The sequence below is a fragment of the Podarcis vaucheri genome, assembly GCF_965113315.1.
Source record: "Podarcis vaucheri genome assembly, chromosome: 8".
NCBI lineage: Eukaryota > Metazoa > Chordata > Lepidosauria > Squamata > Lacertidae > Podarcis > Podarcis vaucheri.
Genome location: NC_138766.1, coordinates 29,940,692 through 29,962,939, shown reverse-complemented (window position 1 = coordinate 29,962,939; position 22,248 = coordinate 29,940,692). Strand labels below are relative to the sequence as shown.

Here is a 22,248-nt window from a genome sequence, read left to right as displayed (position 1 = left end):
GATTGCAACCGCCCTGAAATCTTTTGATGAAAGGCGGAACAACAACAACCACAACAACAATAACCTTAGACTGCTGGCCGACTGCTTGCAGGTTTGCCGCATACATCCAGTTATGAGACAAGGGTGCTGGACTTAGATGTGCCATTGATCCAACAGGCTCGGTTTATGTTCTTATTATTCCGCTATATGTTCGGTCTCTACCCTTTCTCGGCACCCAAAGCCCTGTGTCGATCCTAGGCGGCTCGTCTGAGCACAGGGTCAGGCAAGGGATCCCATGCTTCGTTATTTATCCGGAACTGACAGCTTGGTCCTTTCCAGCTTTTCTCGGAGTTCAGTAGGTCCGTTTGCACACTTTACACATGGGGGGGGGGAGCCTAACTTGAGGACTTCCACGGAAGCATAAGGAGGATCGGGTTGCGCTTGCATACATTATGCCCGGCGAGAGAAATGCGGTGTTTATTCTTAAAACTGCGCGCTCCTCTTTGCAAATGGAGCGGCTGCGGGGGCTTAAGATTCTTTGTGACGTTGGCCACGTGCGCTTTTACGAACAAGAAACTGTCAACAGCCCCTTCAGAGGAGATCGGGGCATCGAGGAAGCAAGTTGCAGCCTCCTCTCGGGAGAAACCTGGGGCGATCTCCATGGATCCGGAAAACTGTGAGCAATTTGGCATTTAGACCTTTGCTTTGGTTGATTTCTAATTACTTCTGCCTGTCCTGCAGTGTTGTGGTGGCGCAGCCCAGTGCGAATGAACCGGTTGTGCAATCGTAAAATCGCCTCTACTTTGTTTTATGCCTTAGTAGACATGCATAGGTTTTAGGCTGCGTATGATGCTTTAACCGTGTCTAAGGTACTGAAAATAATCTTATGTTTCTTTAGGAATCGGCACATCAGAGGAGGATTTCTTTTTGCACCTGGGAGCCTTTAACTATCATGAGTGAAGTAGTAAACCCTGTTTCCACCAGCAACATTTATTTGGACCTAGAAAGCTGCAGCGCAGCTTCAGAGATCTCCCAAGTATGTGCTCTTTGAATCATCGCTTGTACTCTCTCTTGGCAGCTTAGGAATGTAGTTGTTTTGGCTGTAGCCACCATTATTGCCCTTGATATGCTAGAAGTCTATGAGGAGAGGAGACGGGGTGGGGTGGCACATGTATGAAAACCAACTGAGCAGGTCTCAAGTTTGAGTAGAGCGGGGTGAGGGCCAGTGGCGTTGTAACAGGCGGTGTTGCGCCCTGGGTGCCATGTCTGCGGGGGTGACAAGAAGGCACCCCGCGGGGGCGCGAGCAGCCATCGTGCCGTCGCATGTGGAGGACCCTCCGTTCGCGACTGCAGCTGCGAGCAGAGGATCCCAGCACTGGCGGCAAACCGTTATGTACAGCGCATGTGCGGCGTCACACACATGCGCTGTACATAGTGATGCCACACATGTGCTGTACATAGCGGTTTGCCACTGGCGCTGCTTGAGTGCCGTACGGACGGCGGTGGGAACACTCCATCGCCGCTACAGCCACGAACGGAGGATCCCGGCACTGTCTGTACGGTGCTGGAGCGCCGCCATTGGCAAACTGCTATGTACAGCGTGTGTGCAGCATTGTTACATACGGCGCATGTGTCGTACATAGCGATGCCACACATGCGCCCTACGTAGCGACGCCCCGCCCTCGGTGTCACGACGCCTTCGTTTGCCCCTGGTGAAAGCTCACTGAGATGAAAATGCTGGTTTTAAACAACAGAGGTTTGAGTAAAGCAGGGATGGAACATTGGGTCTGGTTTTGGTTTGAAAAACAAATAACTTTTAACCAGTAGGAGTAGCAGAGACGAGTACAACTCAGAAGCTGACATCAGAAGGATAATGCAGCAGAGCATCTTCTTTCTTGCTTTGTTTCAAGCTTCCACACTCCCCTCAGTGTCACACCCTGCTCACTCTACCCAAACCTCTGCCATTGTTTAAAACTGCCGCTATTTTTCCTCTCAGTGACTCTTCACATCCTCTTTACTCTCAACTTCTGCTGTTGTTTCTTTATTATCTATATTTATTATGTATGCATTATGCTACTTTATGTAAGTTGTCAGGGAACTGACATCGGAGGAAAGGGAGCTAACCATCCCCTGACATAAGTGTGTATGCATGTGTATGATTTAATAAAGTTTTTTTTAAAAAAAATCTGGTCAGTGCATTATGAACTAGTTGAAGATTCTGAACAGTTTTCAAGGGCAGCTCATTTTATTGCTGTTGAGGTCCTGATGTCCTAAACCTCGTGTCAGTTGCAAAGGTTATTAATGACTCTTAAAAAAATAATTATTCCAGAATGAAGTGCAGGATTCAATGAGGAAGAGTGGACTTGACTGCACACTCTACAAAGAAGACCATCATTCTGAGCTGATGTTTAAAGATTTCACATATGGTATGTGCCTTTTTTTAGCTATATCAAATGAAGCAATAGGTGCTTGAACTCTTGAATGTCTAGCCTGATCCCTTCTTTCACACGACACAGCAGGTACATGAGCACTTTTGGTTATGGAAATATTCTTTTATACATGACAGTGATTATTAGCATGGCTAATACAAGAGGTGAGGCTTGGTTGTGTAAAAATTCCTGGTATGTACCACAGTGCTGAACTGTACTGTCTCAAAAATGATTGCAAAGCATTGCTCTGTTAAGATAGTCCTCCTGTTGGCAAGAGTAGTTTGAGCATTTAATGTAAGATTGCTGTTGGCAACCCAAATAATACCACCGTCTTACTTGGCAATATATCTCCTCACAACCAAGATCCTGCTATAGTGTCCTATATTTTAGAAGTCTTCCAGTGTACTCTCTTAACTGCCCCTTAAGTGCCCATCAGTTTAGCTCATAAAAAGTTGAATTAAAAAAAACAATTGTTTTGGCTCCAAAGAGAAAACCAATAATTATCCTTCTTTGGCAGGGAAAGCAAATAGAGCAATTAAAGGCCAATTAAGGACAATTTGGGATGCGGGTGGCGCTGTGGGTAAAACCTCAGCGCCTAGGACTTGCCGATCGCATGGTCGGCGGTTCAAATCCCCGCGGCGGGGTGCGCTCCCGTCGTTCGGTCCCAGCGCCTGCCAACCTAGCAGTTCGAAAGCATCCCCGGTTGCAAGTAGATAAATAGGGACCGCTTACCAGCGGGAAGGTAAACGGCGTTTCGTGTGCTGCGCTGGCTCGCCAGATGCAGCTTTGTCACGCTGGCCACGTGACCCGGAAGTGTCTGCGGACAGCGCTGGCCCCCGGCCTCTAGAGTGAGATGAGCGCACAACCCCAGAGTCAGTCAAGACTGGCCCGTACAGGCAGGGGTACCTTTACCTTTTAAGGACAGTTCAGTAATGCTGTATCCTTTCCTGAAAGGAAACAATTACAATTGTACAAGCTGTGAAAAAGCTTCTAATTAAAGAGGCAGTAGCACTGCAAAGTCTCAGTAGTTTGTTCCTAGTCCACATTGCTCAACCTAGCACTATTCTTTTTTAAAAAATAAAAATATCACAAATGGGGTCCCCCCAAAAGATGAGAGGCAATATCGGATTAAATCACTGGATTGAGGATTTCAAACTGCTGTCTCACTTTAGTACCTGCCTTACAGAGAGCAGGAGAACCACCTTTAATCCTGCACACCTGAAAAGTACCACCAGTTCTCTCAGTGAATTTGACGGTATTTTTTGTTTTAATCGGGCAGATTTTGAAGATGCTTCAGAGAAAGAAATGTCGCCATTGAGCACGCTAAGAACTTGCCCTATAATGAAAAATTCCTCTTTTATCACTGAGTGGAAGGAATGCAACGAGGGATTATTGGAGCAAGGAGAATCAGAGCAACAGTGCAGGATGCAGAGTTGGCCGGAGGAATGGTACAGAACGGGGGAAGAATCTGATCCAGAAGATTCACAGGAAGTCGCAACCGAAAATGCCATGCAAGCAGAGGAGTTACTGGTGGAAACATCAGATGTGCCTATCATGGAAGAGTCCTTATTGGACTGCATTGTTAAGGAATCGCCCATTGTGTCAAGTTTCCTCACACAGCCCACAGGCTCTTTACTGAAGACAGACGTGTGTGCGGCTAATGAAGACTTAATTGTCCAATGGAATGGCTCGAATGCGATTGAAAAAGCATCAGATGAAGGAAATACGGTGCGCCTTCCTTTAGCTGGGCTGTAGATGGGAAGGGTGGTGGTATCAATTCTTAAGTCCAAAAAAGTAGATAGCCTAACTACCCTTTTCAAAGAATGCTGTCAGATTTCCAGGAGGTCCAAGCTTTGTACTCTTTCTATGATCTTTTATAATGAGAAATACGGGATGTACATACAGTGGAACCTCGGTTTTCAAACGAAATCTGTTCCGGAAGTCCGTTCAACTTCCGAAACGTTCAAAAATCAAAGGGCTGCCGGCAAAGTGAATGGTGAAAATGAAAAATGTGCTGCTGCGGAAGCCGTTTGACTTCTGAAGCGCATTTGAAAAGAGAAGCATTCACTTCTGGGTTTTCAGCGTTCAGCTTCCAAATTGTTCGGCAGCCGAGACGTTTGAAAACCAAGGTTTGACTAAATTTTTTGACTTAGAGCTTTGTGTCTGGCAAAGATATGGTTGTACAGTGGTACCTTGGGTTACATACGCTTCAGGTTACAGACGTTTCATGTTACAGACGTTTCAGGTTCCGCCAACCCAGAAGTAGTACCTCGGGTTACGAACTTTGCTTCAGAATGAGAACAGAAATCGCGGCAGCAGGAGGCCCCATTAGCTAAAGTGGTGCTTCAGGTTAAGAACAGTTTCAGGTTAAGAACGGACCTCTGGAACGAATTAAGTACTTAACCCAAGGTACCACTGTAGTAGTATATTTTCATTCCGATACAATGAACCAGCTTTGAATCCCTCTTGTTGACAGATGGAGACTGGGCACCACAACGAATCAACGAAAGATTTCCAGGACTCTGAGCTCACGGATTTGCCAAATGCTGTGGATGAAAACCTAGATTACATTCGCACTCTGGTGCAGTCAAACAGACATTTAAAAGAACGTCTCAAGAGCAATATAGCGTGTTATATCAGCGGAGAGAAAGTGGACGATAGCATACTTATACCAGAAAATGTAAGATTTAAAAATTTATAGCATAATAAATATTGTAGAATTGATCATAGAAAAAGCAACCATGAGAAGTGGCCGTACTATCATAATGTATCAATCAGCTTCATCAGTAAAAAAAATAAAGAATCATAGTTCGATCTATTTTAAATGAGAATTGGTTCTATATTGACGTTCATCACTTGATGACTTGGAAGTACGAGTGAGCAATAGCTGATGTGACCCCACAGATGATCACATCAAATATTATGGCTTTCGGTGGAGTCATGTACACATGATTGGGTTGTGGCTGTAGTTTAATAGCAGAAGGGATGATTTGCATTCAGAAATTCTCAGTTTCAATCCCACTTAAAATCCCCCCTGCAAAAGGATGTCAGGAAGCAGGGCTCGGAAAGAACTACCTTTGAAACCTTGATGAGCCATTGACAGTCGGAGTAGACAAAACTGTGCTAAATGGATTCATAGACTGACTCTGCAAAACACCTTCCTGTGTTGTAAGTCAAGGCAGCAAGCACCCAGAGAAGAAACATTCCCCATCCCAGGTTAAATTATGATATGTAAAACATGTGTGAAGCAACTTTTAGTACTAAGGCACTGCCAAGAAATTAAGTATGAATCTGTTGGACTTTAGATCATGTCCACCACAAACAATCTGTACAGTTGCCCAGCTTGCATACCTTGGTAGATGAAACTAAGGAGTGTGTGAGGGCAAGTAGAGTCTACAACAGTTTACAGTACATCAGTCCGCTTGTTACAGAAAGCAGATCTCATAGAAATTACTTTTCACCCGTGACGTTTTGATTTAAATATTTGCTTATCACGTGATCTGTGTTAATACAGGTTGAAAATGTGTCTGAAGGAGAGCGTAACGCTGAGCCTTCACCTCTCCATTCAGAGAAGTCCTCCTTCGTGGCAGAAGAAGTTACACAAGGGGACAGAGGCGACAAAGCTCTTTCCTCAACCCATTCAACAAAGAGCTGCTGCTTGAGTCCTTATGGAGCTTCAGATAATCTCTGGAACACCCTGGAATTTAGTCCAAAGCAGTTGCTGCTTCAAGAAGGCGATATGGACTTCAGCAAGGTCATTAAGGACTTTGAACTGGACCAGCAGAAGCACCTGCCCCATATCTTGGGTCTTCAGTATGGCAGTATATTTTTTGAGAAGACCAAAGAAATTGAGAAACTCCTTCTTGAGGAAGGAGATACGGATTTGAACAAAATCATCCAGGCACTAGAGCAAGGCCAAAAGAGGCAACAGATCCAAGTAATGGACCTTTACCATTGTGATGTTTCTTTGGCGAAAAGGTTTAAAGAGCAGGAGGTGGACTTTTTCATGAAGCACGACTTCATTGACACCATCAGGAAGCTGAAGGAGAACACTGCTGATCTCATAGAAGCAATGGGCAAAGTCACAGGGAAGAAGGAAGAGGCAGAGGGGTATCCAGAGTGCATGGCGGGAGCTTCAGGAAACCCCAAGGATGGTCTCCAGGACTTTGGGTCTGAGAAGAAAGCTCTGGTGCTGCAGTTGGAAAAGCTCAGTGCAGACTACAGAGTTCTTCAAGAAAAGCACCAGGCAGAGGTAGAAGAGAAGGTCAAATATATGGCTCAGTGTAAGGAGCTGGACTGCACTCTCCGCAAGAAAGAGCAAGAGATACAAGAACTGAATCGCGCCGTACAAAAATTGGAGCGTGAAGCCAGCAGCACCACGCTGGCTCTGCACAAACTGAGGGGAGAAAGCGAGGATGCTCAGAAGCGTTCCTTGTCCTTGGAGGCAGAACTGCAGAGGCAGAAGGACGAGAGGCTGGCAGAAAGGGAGGGCCTGGGCTGCAGGTACAACACGCTGCTTGCTCAGATTAAACTCCTGCAGGCGGAATTTGAGAAGGAAAGGGCCGAGATGGAGAAAATGCAACAGCAGGTCTGTGCGTTCAGAGCAGAGACGAGTGGGCTGCAGGAGGAGATGGCAAAGAACAGAGAGGAGAATCGCTTCTTGCAGCTGGAGTCTGCCAGGTGGAAAGAGCAGTGCAGACAAATTAGAGAGCCACAAATGCTGAAGGTATACAAGGCTATCTCGAAATCATTGCGTAGCACATAGTTTTTGTGTGTGTGTGTGTTTGTAAAGGTTTGCACATACTTTGAAAGGAGCAAGCAGGCTTTCTTTTTCTCACGCCATTCCCTGTGGCAAGATTCCCTGCTCCATCTTGTTCCTGTTACAGGATCAGGGCTACTGGAAGCACACTGCTAATATGAGAAGTAGGTACAGTATTCCAAAATGTTGATGGTCTTGATTTGCTCTTAGCTCAAAATTACAGATGCTTCCACACCAGCCCTTTCCTATGGAATTATCATCCTTTGTTCACTCACAGAGATCCAATTAATGTTGCCATTATTATCCAGCTATGATTGCAGTCTAGTGTTTTCTGCACCGTCCTTGGTTTTCCTTCCTAGATCTTTTGTTTTGTTTTGTTTAATCAAATGCAATTGCGGTGTTAATGTGGGCAATTGGTCAAAGCGTATTAAAAAAATTTCTTCAGAGTTCTTGTACCTTAAGTTAACAGTTTTGTATTTGTTTGTTGTACTTAATTTCTTCCTGTTAATTGCCGATATCAGTAATGAATTGCCCCCTTTAACATGTCTGAATGGCCACAGTGTCACAAGAAAAAGGTTAATTAGTTATTTCCTCTCATTATTCCAGTGCAGGGAAATTAAAGCCTTTCCCACTCCAAGATCAGAAACTAACATTAGAGTAGTCAAGAGACTATTTATAACTTAATTCCCTTAGTGTCGCCAATAAAAGGCAATGAAATGAATGGGACTAGAAAACAGGAAATGTTTAAATAACATTGGAAAGGAACCATTACAGAATGGGACTTAGTTGTGAGTAAACATTATAGAAGGATGTTAGCCATAGGGAAAATTCAGGTACAACACAAACCTGCTTTTATTCTCTGTGGTGAAGAGGTCCCCCCCCCCCAGGTCACATCTAGTTTGGTTCCTAACAGTAACTCTGAATGTGAAGATTGACAAATTATGAGTGCTTGTTTTCAGGGATATACAAATAGCCTAAGCTGATGTTCTTGTATTCTCTTTATATTAGGAGCAGCTGCATTCCCAAATGATCCAGATTCTCAGATATGAACTTGGATTGAAGAGGGAAGAGTTGAGAAAGAAAGAAGAAATAATCGAGTGGAGCATGCACATTCTGGGAAGGTTTCTTTTGGTATGCTCAGTTTTATACCATTAAGGGCAACACCCCTGAGCTTTATCATTCCTATTTTGAATTTTTGTCTGAGTGCATGTGTGGGTGCTTTCAGCCTTCAGTTTCTGTCAAAACTGCACCCTTTTCCAAATGGAAGTAATAAGAAGTACATTCCATTTTAAAAAAAAGCCAAAAACAGGAAGGATGAGATATTAGCCTATTTTCTCTTTTAAAAAATCACAAACATGTATTTAAACTGGAATGTCTTTTTAAACTCCTGGAATGTTTACTTTTAAGCAAAACGTACTTTTGGAAATGTTCATACAATTATGAACAGTAAACGGCAGTTGGACAAAAGATGGCAATGATTTTGGAGTAGCTTGTATTAAAAATACTTACTGCAGAGATCTTTATATATATTTTTCTTGTTCTGGTGTTTGTTTTAAATAAGATATTGAACTTAGGGTAGGAGGAAACACAAGTTTTAAGCTTAAGTCCCCGTCCCCCCATCCATAGCTGTAGGCCAGGCTCCCTCAACTTCGGCCCTCCAGATGTTTTTTTGGCCTACAACTCCCATGATCCCTAGCTAGCAGGACCAGTGGTCAGGGATGATGGGAACTGTAGTCTCAAAACATCTGGAGGGCTGAGGTTGAGGAAGCCTGCTGTAGGCAATCAAAACCCCATAATATACCGTATTTTTTGCCCTATAAGATGCACTTTTTCCCCTCCAAAAATGAAGGGGAAATGTGTGCGCATCCTATGGGGCGAATGCAGGCTCCTTGGCTTCAGCGATAGCAACGCGAAGCCTGCGCTCCGGAGGCTTCGCGTTGCTTCCGCTGAAGCCAGGAGAGTCTGCTCTTTGAGGCTGGCAGTGGGGGAAAGCAGCGCCTCCCCCATCGCCAGCCCCAGAGGATGGGGGGGGGCACAAGCTGGGTCGAAAAGACCGCAGGAGCTGCGCTCTTTAAAGAGCACACCGCTCTTGGGGGCTTTTCCCCAAGGAGGGAGAAGGGACTGACTGGCCGAGTCCGTCCCTTCTCCCTCCTGTGGGCTTTTGCGGGAGGTGGGGGAATTCCCCCACCTCCCGCAAAAGCAGGGAGAAGGTCTTGGAGTAGCGCACAGGCTGCGTGCAGCCTGTCCGCTGCTCCCAGAGATGCGGGGGGGGGGGATCATATTTTTTTCCTTGATTTCCACCCCTGAAAACTAGGTGCGTCCTATGGGGCGAAAAATACGGTATTTTGCTTCCATGGTGCTTTTTAATAGGTTTACAGTGCCGATATTCTATGTTCAACCTGTTTTTGCATTTCTTTTATTATAATCTAATGTACCTCACTGTATCCTCTGTCAAAACAGAACATGAAGTCAATGCATTCAGCTTTGTCCATCAGAGATCTCCACAGTGAAGAAGACCATTTCAATTCTCCTTATGTCCAGAAAGCATCTCACCTCTTGTCAAAAATCTGCAGTCTTCTGGCTCTTGCAGAAGGATTACTTACCTGCCAGGTAATGCAAAATACCACAGCCCTTTTCAATAGCCGCCTTGATAGCACCTAAAACATGAATTCTATGGTCCATCCAGAACAACCTGTCACCCAGTATACACTGTACTGTATATTTCCAACAAGATTGAAATAAAGGATCTTTCAACTCTGCCTGTAAAACAAATCAGTCTTTTTTATGTTTCCCTTCCCTCCAGCTTTTCTTCCATCACCATTATGTAGGCAGATCACATGGATGTTACTATTTAGGAAGTAGCACTTCTCTGGCTCCTAAATCATTAACTATCAGACATGACACAAGTGCAGCATTCTCTGCCTGGGTTGTGGTTTTTGTTGTTTTGTTTTGTTGCAGGGGTTCAGAGAGGGTGGGAAACTGAACAGTGGCCTGCAGGGGTAGCCTGCCCAAACCAACCATGATTCTGTTCACACAAGTACATCAGACAGAAACAGTACTGACTACTTTTGTGTTTTTATTGTGTGCTCTTCCTTGAGTCCTTGGATAGTGCCTACACAGTGATTGTGATACGTTTAAATGTGCCTCCCAGTTTAAAAAGTTGGACACCTATGGATCACATAGGAAACACCCGGTTATCTCCTCCTGCTCTCTCCGTGGCCAGTGGTGCACTTTGAACAAATAACTAGCAAGGTATATACTTAGGTTTTAATTAAATGTCTGCATGTGTACTTGCGAGTTTCCCCATCCTTTTTGTATACTGCCCACTAACTTTTTGTGCTTTGTAAACACCAAGGTTCCATCCCTCATTATTATGAAAATACCTTTGCAGGCAGAGGGCTAGTTCAGGCAATCATGACAAGGTATCTTTGTTAGTGCAGTGCATGGTACTTTCTTCAAATGTGTAGCGTAATCTCCGATGTGGACGGGGCATGGGTGTGCTTTTATATTATTTTGCCTGCAAAGGTACAGGAAGAGTTATATAGTACACAAAGCGATAGCTTGCGTTAAAATTACATTAAATTTCCATGAGCATCGAAGTCAAGTGTATGGGAAAGTATTTACAATTCACATTTCCCACAGGACTAAACAAGGGGAAGTATTTGTTAATGCAGAACATCAGTTGCTTATTAGCGTCTTTGGTGACATATTCAAATGGCAGGGTGCATCCTGACATTTTGCCTTTTTTTTTAAAACAAAACAAAACAAAACAGTTTCAGAAAACATCAAATCCCTGTTCTAAACCAGCTGAGTAAGAATTTTTTCCAGCTCTGAAAAGAATGGAATCACAGCTCGAAGCAAACTGAATTAGCAACTCTTGAGTTCTGTTGGAGATACTTGGTTAAGAAGAGTGCCATGCTGTACCGTGATGTAATGTTCAGTAGCATTTCTCTATAGGAAATAGTGTTCCTTACATGGTAGACCACCCATGCCCCAGCATTCAATGAATCTGATTCCTTCCAATGAATATACACCCTGGTTCACATGTGGCCACATTCTTCAGTCTCATGAAGGAACCAGTGGAAAATACGAAGTGCTTTTCCATCGGGTTATGTGGATCTATGTAACTCCTCAGAGTGCTTCTAGAGAGTCACCTCCCCTAGCACTGGTAGCACTAAACAGGAAGTGAGAGAAGATGTACTTCTACAAAGAGGTGCACTCTCACCTGTTAAGGTTAGAGTTGCCATTGCTGGTTATGCATAATGGTTGGTGTGTCCATTGTGTATATCTTGCTAGTTGATTTGGATTCCCAGTAGTCAGAATGGGGATCACCATAATCCATATGTGGATTGCCAGGCCAAGTACATCTGAAAGTACGCTAAGGAAACAAACAACTGATGAGTGAGCGAGTCTGAAAAGCAGTGGGGAAAGAACAACCGCCTTCCTTCTAAAGACAAGGCCGCTTGCTGCTTCTCCCTGATGGGAATGGCTACCCAGTCTTGCCTTGGTTTTGTGCGTGTGTTAAGCCATCCTAAGAATGTTTGCTACGGAGCAAATTCACTACTCAATAAAACTCTTCTGTTGAAACCAGTGGCTGAAATGTGCCTCCTTTTCTCTGAATCTCACCTTTTATTTCCCTACTGTTTTCAGTGATGTTTATAAGCTTTCCTCTGGTTTTTTTTTACCTTTTACCTAAATTTCCGATACCTGAGGCCCACTTCAAGTCTGATTCAAACTGTGAGCTGCGCTTCTTCCTCGCCCACAAAAGAGCTTTTTTTTTTTTTTTAAAGGGGTGTCCCTACGAATTCCTTCAAGCATTCAGTGAATGCTTGAGGGGAATACAAGGAAGGCCCTCACTGGCTATCCTCCCCTGAACCTAACATGCCTGCTGGCCAGGCCTCTCCAGCAGCTGTGTCTTCTGCATTACGAAAAAAGGGACCCTGTGCAGGACCAATTGTGTTGGGCTTCTCTGTGCAATTGTGAGCCCCGATTGTCCAGGACAGCTGGTTAATTGAACATGTATACAGGTGTACACATGTATGTCCCGCTTCTGGTTAATGCCAATGCTCAATGATTTGGGAGGGATGTGGCCGGTAGTTGCATTCCCACTACTCCTTCATGTGTCCAGTAAATGCAGGAGTGGGTTCATATGGGCATCCCTTTAGTCTGTCTATGATTAAGAATCACTTTACTCAAAAGAGCCCGTTTTGTCTGTTTCTGCATGAGCATCTAGCCATGTCTCCTACCAGGAAGGAGGCAAGACCAGGGGAGCGATTTGTGTGCAGAACAGCTTCCTGTGGGGTCAAACTTGAATTATTTGGATTGACTTATTTCTTGAAACGTGCAAACCGTTTTCTCACAGTCCAATGGCTTCCTCTCCAGCACGCAATCGGGGAATTGCTGCTCTACAACCATCATGTTTAGAAATTCACTTTATTACAAGTGATGCATTAATTCTTAGGAAACTAATTGGCGTCCATTTGGAGTTTAAACAATGTTCGTTTTATGTCACTGTTGTTTGATAGGACACAGATAATCAGGCAATTGCTGAGTGTTCCACGGAAAGTGAAACCGTTATTGAAGTGAAGGGGAAAATGCAGCGCTTGTTATTTAAAAAGAAAAGCTTGGAGAAAGAGGTAGGGGCACTGGTTGTTTTCCCTCCCAGTTACATCCTGCTTTTGTGTTCGCATATGTAAGAACACTCCTGCCGTCCTTAACCCTCATGTCAAAATAGCTAATTATCTTCTAAACGTGCTGTATTGTGAGACTTTGTGTTTTTGTTTTGTGAACCACCCTCAGTTCTTTTGATGAAGGGTATATAAATCTAATAAAGAATAATAAAACCATAAGACACGTTGGAAACTGCAGCTGGGGCAGAATATAGCGACAAGACAGCTGACAGGAACAAAGTGTTGGTTTTAACCTGCAAAGCTCTATATGGCTCAGGACCCCGATATCTATAATAATAATAATAATAATAATTTATTATTTATACCCCGCCCATCTGGCTGAGTTTCCCCAGCCGCTCTGGACGGCTCCCAATCAAGTGTTAAAAACAGTACAGCTTCCCCCAACTTGAATATATCCGGACCCTGTGTTCATCACTCGAGGCCCTCTACCATATGCCCCCTCTGCAGGGCCGGCCCATTCATGAGGTAATGTGAGGCAACCACCTCAGGCAGCAGCTTCAAGGAATAAATCACCTGCTGCTGCTGCCACTGTAGCAATGGCAGCGACGGCTGCGGTGTGCTCCTTGGAGCCACTCTGAGATTGATAGTTATGTTCTGAGAAAAAGCTCTGTGGTCTGCATACAATAGAGAATATATACAGTAAATCCATAAAGTACCACTTATGAATTCAGGGCACATACAGCTATTCTCGATGGGAGGTTTGTCTGTACGTCTGAGTCTTGTTCATGAGAATGCTATGCAATGGCAGGTGAACTTCATAAGGATCCTCTGCGTTCTGTCATACAGACAAAAACAACACATTTCAACCATCAATCCTTATATTTCTTACAAAATAAGCGATAAACTGAACTACATGCCCTGCCACAAGTACAGGAGCAGTCTGCTGGGATCAATTAATGTGCCATTGCAAGATGGATAGTGATTTAACATGAATAAAATTTACGGCTTCTTGAATATGTCAGTTTTGCTTTGGGATATATGTATAGCATATAAGAAAGTCTGGGGAGAAACAAAACACAACTGAATGAAATATGTACAATTTTCCCTTTCCCTCTCTTGCCCGTAATTCATCACTATAAATATTTAGTTGAGGAAACACAAGGAAAACATAGCAGCCATGAGGGAGTTGATAATTAATGGGAAAGCGTCTGAAGACCCCGATACTGAGGTGAGTTCAGTATTATGAAAAAGAACAGAAATTAAAAGAAAATCAGGAGAAGAATTGGATTTCGTGTATTATGGATTAATTTAAAACAAGAAGTTCCATTAATATGGCTGCAGTCCTACATACTTAAAAGGGACACGGGTGGCGCTGTGGGTTAAACCACAGAGCCTAGGACTTGCTGATCAGAAAGTTGGCGGTTTGAATCCCCATGACGGGGTGAGCTCCCGTTGCTCAGTCCCAGCTCCTGCCAACCTAGCACTTCGAAAGCACACCAAAGTGCAAGTAGATAAATAGGTACCGCTCCGGCGGGAAGGTAAACGGCGTTTCCGTGCGCTGCTCTGGTTTGCCAGAAGCGGCTTAGTCATGCTGGCCACATGACCCCGAAGCTGTATGCCGGCTCCCTCGGCCAATAAAGCGAGATTAGCGCTGCAACCCCAGAGTCGGTCACAACTGGACCTAATGGTCAGGGGTCCCTTTACCGTATTTTTCGCCCCATAAGATGCACTTTTCCCCCTCCAAAAATGAAGGGGAAATCGGGGTGCGTCTTATGGGGCGAATGCCTGCAAGCCTCGCGCGCCCGGCAGGAGGTCCCACCGGGTGTGCGAGGCTTGGGGCGGCAGCCTGTCGCCCGAAGCACAGGGAGCCCTCGGGAGGGCTCCCCCTGCTTCGGGCGAGTGTCTGCAAGCCTCGAGCACCCGGCAGGAGGTCCCACCGGTCCCACCGGGTGCGCGAGGCTTGGGGCGGCAGCGCACCTAGAAGCTTGGGGCGCGCTGAGCTCAGCACGCCCCAAGCTTCTAGGTGCGCGCGAGCAGTCCGCTGCCGCCCCAAGCCTCGCGCACCCGGTGGGACCTCCTGCCGGGTGCGCGAGGCTTGGGGCGGCAGCGGACTGCTCGCGCGCACCTAGAAGCTTGGGGCGCGCTGAGCTCAGCACGCCCCAAGCTAATGGTGTAGCGCAGCGACCCCGCGGCTCTCCCAGGGCTAGCGGACTGCTTGCCGGCACGCAGAAGCTTGGGGCGCGCTGACCTCAGCTCGCCCCAAGCTTCTGGATTAGCGCAGGGGTCCGCTAGCCCTGGGAGAGGCGCCTGGCTCTCCCACGCTAGCGGAGACCTTGCCGGCACGCAGAAGCTTGGGGTGCGCTGAGCTCCGCACGCCCCAAGCTCCTGGTGTAGCGCAGCGCACCTGGGGGGGAAATAATTTTTCCCCCTTTATTTCCCCCCCCCAAAATCTAGGTGCGTCTTATGGGCCGGTGCGTCTTATGGGGCGAAAAATATGGTACCTTTACCTATATACTTACTTGGGGGGAATTAATCATGGGGTAAATACTGTAGACTTGCTATGTATACATAATAAAGGCCAACTGTTGCTAAGAAAAGTAACAAATATGGGCCAAATGGAAGTAAGCAGGACTTACTTCCAAGTAAACATACTAGGGTTATGCTGTTAAAAGGCTAACACCTTGTTCTGAATGCGTACTTATTCACAGGCTACAGAAGCTGGCGAAGAGGAATCAGAAAATGGCGGAGACCTGCCTGATCTTCTGAGAACAAAACTGAGTGAATACCACAAGCAAACTGATGAGCTCCAAGCTGAGGTGAGTAGATATGAGAGAAAGAGGGCTCAGGAATCATTTCCATGAAATTGCTTCCATTTCCAGAAAACTGGGATTCCTGTTATCGTTGGCAAGACCTAAATCCTTGCAAGGTTTTCAGAAGACATTTGTGGGAATTCTGTTCCCGATTCTGTTACATGCCGGATGGTTGCCCTCCATGTTTGTCCAAAGGGATCAGTTTTAGCCCAAAACGGCAACAAAGGAATTAGCCCTCATAATGAATAGCTCCGTTGGTTAGAGTGTGAAGCTGATAACGCCACGATCATGGGTTGAATCCCCATGTGGGACAGCTGTATATTCCTGCCTTGCAGGGTCCCTTCCAACTCTACAGTTCTATGATTCTGTAAGCAAAGAGCCAAGAGAAGCTTGCTTTGAATAGCTCCTGGGTGCACTTCTAGAGGCACTTCCACACTAAATAGTTTCTGGATGAAACAAATTGCCCTATAAGCACATGTTTGTATGGGGCAATTGTCTTTCCTGTCTTAGTCCATTACTTCATTGAAGAAGCATTCATTTCCCAAGGAAAAAAAATGGGCACACTCCTGGGATGATGTGTCGATTGTACTAGGTGTTCCCAGGATGTATCCCAGGAAAAATAGTTGGTGTTGACAGGCTTAATCTATGGCTGAGCATGACTAGCACTAGTAATGTGTTGGGCACTTTGGAGAACACAAAAATAATGGGTGGTATTCAAGGACCTTTTACTCAGAGTAGACCCATTAAAATGAGTCAGCCTGGCCAAGTTTTATCCATTAATTTTAATGAGACATTCTTTCTTTGGGAAGATTAAAGCACTGGAAGCGAATTTGGCATCCAAAGAAGAAGTATGCAAGAAGCTCACTGGAGAAATTGTCGAGCTTCAGAAGGACTTGGGCAGCTTGACATGCAAGGTATGAGCATGAGCTGGTGTTACTCTGACAAGGTTGAAAAACTCAGTTCACTTTCAAAACACAGTAACTGTAATCTGGAGTTGTACTAACTCCATTGCTAGATCAGGTACAGGTTTATCTTGTCCAGCATTCTGATCCCAACCATGGCCAGATGTGTCTGGAAGCTCTTTACTGAGCTGCTGACATCCCTGAAACAAAGCTCCAAGCACGCTGAAACGTGGTTAGATTTACACCTAGGCTTCATCCACCTTTGAACAAAAAATGCTTAGGCTAGAATAAATCACAGACACTTAACTTTGCAAAGATTTTACTCACAGAGTTTTCAGAAGTAAGAGCAAGCAACTCTCCATCTATTGGCAGTAAAATAAAGAATAAAATGTTGCAAATGACTTAAAAGGAAAGAACTTGTTTTCATTACAAAAAGAATGGCAAAGATGCAGGCTGTAAAAATCTCTTTTTGGAGAGATGCAGTTCACTTGCAGGATCAGATGTGAGCCACCCTTGTCATAGTGCAGAGTGATAGTGTAAACATACCAGTAAGATCCACCTCCAGCCCATTTAACTCATTTAATTACCCCAGCGGATTCACTGGGATTATATGCAGTGATTTTTAAAAATGGATTTCTGTATGCAGTGCTCATCTGGATGAAGTTCCATAGATCAGTGATAATGCTGATATTTATGTATTGCTATAACGTTGCAAAAAGGCGGGATTTACAAGTGTACTCAAGGCAGATCACAATTAATAAAATAATTGAGTACAAGTGTACTCAAGGCATTTCACAATTAATAAAATATCATATACAATCAAAGATGTGGTAATATTATGCTTTCATTGAGATTTCACTGGCTGTTTTCTCTTTTGTACTATGCTAAATCATTTTCTGATTTTATTTTAAAAGGTGACATCATATGAGGAAATTATTGAATGCGCTGACAAAAGGCTTGAGCAAGCCAATTCAGAAATATCTGAGTAGGTATAGCATTGCTTCGGGATTCTTTTCTGTTGTATATGTTCCAGAAACACATAGTAAGAGACAGTTCCTGCACTTGGAAAACTGAGTGAAACCTAAATGAAATTTTGTAATCGGGTGTTTTAGCACTGCAGTATTTCATAGAGCCACTTCAGATTAGGAACTCTGGAACCAAATGCTGGGCTGATATTTAAGCACATGACTGCACCCATTTGATACAGTTTTGGCGGCCACTAGAGAGACATGTGGAGTCACTGCTCTCTAGCTAAATCAAATAGCTGCTCTGCTTCTTGGAAGTGTGTTCAGCTCCATGTTCTCTGGGGTTGCAAATTAATTTGGGCTGTTATGGTGTGAAAGCAGCCTAAAGATGCCATCTCAGGGCTTAGTCCGTTCCAGCTTCACACCTGACCACACCGCTATTTTCAGTGGCAAATAATGCGTGGCACGACATCCATGTGTAAAGAAGCCTCAGTAAGAAGGGGGTGCCTTTCACCAAAGTAGAGCTACAGATAGATCAACGCTTCCTTCGCCCCCCCTTTTTTTTAATTCTGCCACTGTTTTGGAATTTTATTAACCTCTCAAATGGGGGGGGGGTCTGGAATCCCACAGGGATGAAAACAAGTGTTGGGTAGTGTCAGGAGGAAACAAAATGGAAGAAGGAGCATTAAGCAGGCCATTTCCCCATATTGGAGGGTTGGAAACTTCAGGCCTGAGGGCCAAAGGTCCCTCTCCAGGCCCCTCTGTCTGCAGTCACATTAGCAATGGCCAGGGATTGATTTTGGGATTGAGTGACAGGAAGAAACATAACGGACAGAATAATTGTCCCTCGGGATTTTCCCTGTCCTGGGTCACACTTCACGTCATCCTCAGGTGCTTTTGTGTGACAAAAAGATGCTTGCCCTGTTCCTCCTCTCACACAAAAGTGCCCCACACAAAGGGTGCTTTATGACAGTGGAAAAACCAGAGAAGACAGAGAAAGAGCCTCTCAGTTTTTTAATCTGTGTTTTAACTTTGAGGATGTGGTTTTATTTCTGTTTTCTTTATGCTGCTTTCGATTTTGTGGCTTTGTGCCTTATTTTGCCTTTACGTGGCTTCCATATTTATTTATTTGTTAAACTGCCAGAGAAGTTTATGTTATATGAAGACATACAAATGCTGACTGATAAATAAATAGTAAATGGGAGTTATTCGTTAATTTCAGTATAAAGGGTAAAGTATAAAGGTAAAGGGACTCCTGACCATTAGGCCCAGTCATGGATGACTCTGGAGTTGCAGCGCTCATCTTGCTTTATTGGCAGAGGGAGCCGGCATACAGCTTCTGGGTCATGTGGCCAGCATGACTAAGCCGCTTCTGGCGAACCAGAGCAGTGCACGGAAATGCCGTTTACCTTCCCGCTGCACTTTGACGTGGTTTCGAATTTATCTACTTGCACTTGATGTGCTTTCGAACTGCTAGGTTGGCAGGAGCAGGGACCGAACAACGGGAGCTCACCCCGTCGTGGGGATTCAAACCGCTGACCTTCTGATCAGCAAGTCCTAGGCTCTGTGGTTTAACCCACATTTCTTCCTACCCAGAAGAAAGTGGCAAAGTCAGGTATTTTGTGAATGGTCACAGGCAAATTAAGAGTCTTGCCGGGTGGGAAGTGAACTTTATACATGTACAATCCACAGCATTAAATTGAAACAGCGAAGGCATGTAGAGGTGATCTTATGACTGTCCCAAATTCACTTCTCTTGGGGAATCTTTGAAACTTGAACCTAAAGGACTTTCAGGAAGTGTTGCAACACCTTCTTCTGTAGAAGGGCTTTCAAGGCACGCATTTGGAGTTTTCACACATTTAGTGCAGTAGTTTATATTTTCTATTGGGGTTTGCTGGGTGATCATTTTTTAAATGTGATGTTGCTTTCAGCCCTTAGGAAAGGGCGGGTAAGAAATCAAAATTATGACAATTCCATTACTATTTCAGATACAAATTTCAGACACATATGAATCTTTGCAAATCTATCTACAAACCAAGAACTTTAGCTGCCTGTTTTTTTTTTAAGTGTATTTGTATCCCGAGTCCCAAAACATTTTTTTATTTTTCTTGGACGCAAACTGCATTGACATCAATTGGACTTATTTCCAAGTAAATGTGTTTCAGACTGGAATAGCAGTTTGCAAGTCGTCATTGCAGTGACAACCTATATCTTGATAAATTCTATGAGAACATACTGCATATAACTGAAACAAATGTACCAATCAGTTAAATTGTCTCTTACTGGCAGTTTAGAGAAAAGAAACCAGGATTTGGAAGATTTAATTAAGAAGTTCAAAATGAATACCAGAAAGCTGAGGTAAACTTCATATATATTTCACGTTCAAAAAGAGGAGGGTTCTGAAAGTGCTCACATTACAGTGGTGCCCCGCAAGACGAATGCCTCGCAAGACGAAAAACTTGCTAGACGAAAGGGTTCTGCGTTTTTGAGCTGCTTCGCAAGACGAATTTCCCTATGGGCTTGCTTCGCAAGACGAAAACGTCTTGCAAGTTTGTTTCCTTTTTCTTAACACCGTTAATACAGTTGCGACTTGACTTCAAGGAGCAACTCATAGAACACAGTGTGGTAGCCTTTTTTGAGGTTTTTGAAGACTGTGGTGATTTTTGAAGCTTTTCCAAAACTTTCCTGACACCGTGCTTCGCAAGACGAAAAATTCGCTAGATGAAAAAACTCGCGGAACGAATTAATTTCGTCTTGTGAGGCACCACTGTATTATCAAACTTACGAATGTCTTCCTTTACATACAACTTGCATAGACAGGTAAACATAATCATGAAGTGCTTCTTATAAAATAATAAAATGTGGCCACCACCTAACTATAGCTCCCATCTGCTAATATTGGGGGGCCCTCCAGAGCACACAAAAAAATGAATTCTCATAATTTTTGCTCACGGGGGTATTGGGACAGTTACACATACCTTCCAACACGTTGAGTCCCAGTACCATCACATAAATTTCAGGCTTCAACTATCAGGTGGATAATATGACTGCATTTGTTCTGTTATCATCATCATCATCATCATCATCATCATCATAAATTTATTATTTATACCCCGCCCATCTGGCTGGGTTTCCCCAGCCACTCTGGGCGGCTTCCAACAAAATATTAAAATACAATACTCTGTTAAACATTAAAAGCTTCCCTAGACAGGGCTGCCTTCAGATGTCTTCTAAAAGTCTGGTAGTTGTTTTTCTCTTTGACATCTGGTGGGAGGGTGTTCCACAGGGTGGGTGCCACCACCCAGAAGGCCCTCTGCCTGGTTCCCTGTAACTTGGCTTCTCGCAGTGAGGGAACCGCCAGAAGGCCCTCAGCGCTGGACCTCAGTGTCCAGGCAGAATGATGGAGGAGGAGATGCTCCTTCAGGTATACTGGACCGAGACCATTACTGTTACTGTGCATATGTATTTCATGAAAAATGCACCTACGTTTATGTTGCCTGAAGTTGCCCATTAAACCCATAGTGGCCATATACTTGCACATAGCAGTACCATGACAGCCATTTTAAACAGGAAAAGATGCTGCCAGGAGGACAATCGGACTAGGGAAAATAGAGGAAGGGGGAATGAACCTTCTGCACTTGCTGTTTCCTGTTAAAAATATATGTATTTGAGATTGTATTGCCTGCATTTGCCTGTAACATCTAGTCTAGTACTCAGTGCTGTTAGCCCTGTGTACTTGTGGGTATTGATTCAATCTTGGGCAGTAACTTTACTCTCTGCTGTCTCACTCCCCAAACTTACATGGCCAGAAGTTACATTTTCAAGTGGGGAAGCATTTAGTGAGCACTTTATTTATGTTTCCACAGGCAAGGGTGGTCTTCATTTTTCCCAAAAATGTGGATTCAGGGGGTAAGTCAAGATATATTGCCCTAAATAAGGATCAGCAACTGGAGACCGGGGTCCAAATTTTGCTCCTGAAAGGGTAATGCTGGTTCCTTATCAGGCCAACTAAGATTTTTAATGCCATCTGTTCCCCGAACAGCACTGTCGTAAACTACTTTGCTTTAGTGTAAGGCAGACTGCAAATGTTTAAATAAAGAATTATCATTTTTATTCAGATGTTTTAAGAAAATATAGCATATTATGTGTGGTTGTATTGGACACAGTCCAAAGTTAAGCACTTATCTTTCACTGATATCCATAGAAGAGTCAAAAACATACTTACCGTAATTCTGTTAACTGCATAAGACAAAACAAAGCACTTTAAGTTCCTTTGGATCATTATCTGTAATCTCATGTTGCAATTTTCAGCATTACATATCAAAATTATATAAACAGAGAGAGATATAACATTAAGTCTGTAATCCTGTGTAATTTTCCTGGGAGTAAGTTCCATTGAAAACAGTGGGGCTCTCTCTTTTGAGTAAGCTTGTACAATTGCACTGTTAGGCCTTCTCAGAGTATACCCACTGAAATAACTGGGGTTAAGTTACTCCATTAATTTCACTGGGTCTACTCTGCGTGCAACATAGTTGGATATCACCTTTAGTGACTTAAAATTGAAGGAAAATCTGAACTGTAATCTTTTTTCTTCCATTTTCAGGATTTTCAAAAACTGAGTGGAACCCATTTAGTTACTAAAGGACAAACAATTAAATATGCCAAGTATGATTGTCATTGTCACTGCAGCAAAGTAGGTTTACAAATGACATATTAAAGTTGATTAAAAAATAGAAACCTTCATTTTTTAATTGGTTTGTGAGTATAATTTTCT

The 22,248-nt window shown here is 44.0% G+C and overlaps 1 protein-coding gene across 3 annotated transcripts; it reads left to right on the top strand.

The window, feature by feature from the left end:
* Window positions 1-507: 507 nt before the first annotated feature.
* On the top strand, window positions 508-22,211 carry CAGE1 (cancer antigen 1). 3 transcript variants are annotated; one of them, XM_082234250.1, is made up of 16 exons: window positions 508-655; window positions 878-1,015; window positions 2,309-2,405; window positions 3,688-4,136; window positions 4,885-5,088; window positions 5,923-7,134; window positions 8,176-8,298; window positions 9,628-9,777; window positions 12,693-12,803; window positions 13,945-14,025; window positions 15,506-15,613; window positions 16,417-16,521; window positions 17,424-17,494; window positions 19,764-19,832; window positions 21,341-21,383; window positions 22,078-22,211. In XM_082234250.1, exons 2-16 carry the CDS (start codon window positions 932-934, stop codon window positions 22,189-22,191), a joined length of 3,021 nt encoding a protein of 1,006 aa, XP_082090376.1. In that variant the 5' UTR covers window positions 508-655; window positions 878-931; the 3' UTR covers window positions 22,192-22,211. The 3 variants fall into 3 exon arrangements, with proteins under 3 accessions (XP_082090376.1, XP_082090378.1, XP_082090377.1); XM_082234252.1 differs by lacking the exon at window positions 16,417-16,521; XM_082234251.1 differs by lacking the exon at window positions 878-1,015 and having other exon boundaries at window positions 509-655.
* The last annotated feature ends 37 nt before the right edge of the window (window positions 22,212-22,248 follow it).

Coding starts and splice junctions, on each gene's coding strand:
- CAGE1 (XM_082234250.1), top strand. CDS start 932: ATGAGTGAAGTAGTAAACCCTGTTTCCACCAGCAACATTTATTTGGAC. Junction 5,089..5,922: donor GCATACTTATACCAGAAAAT/GTAAGATTTAAA, acceptor GTGTTAATACAG/GTTGAAAATGTGTCTGAAGG. Junction 9,778..12,692: donor AAGGATTACTTACCTGCCAG/GTAATGCAAAAT, acceptor GTTGTTTGATAG/GACACAGATAATCAGGCAAT.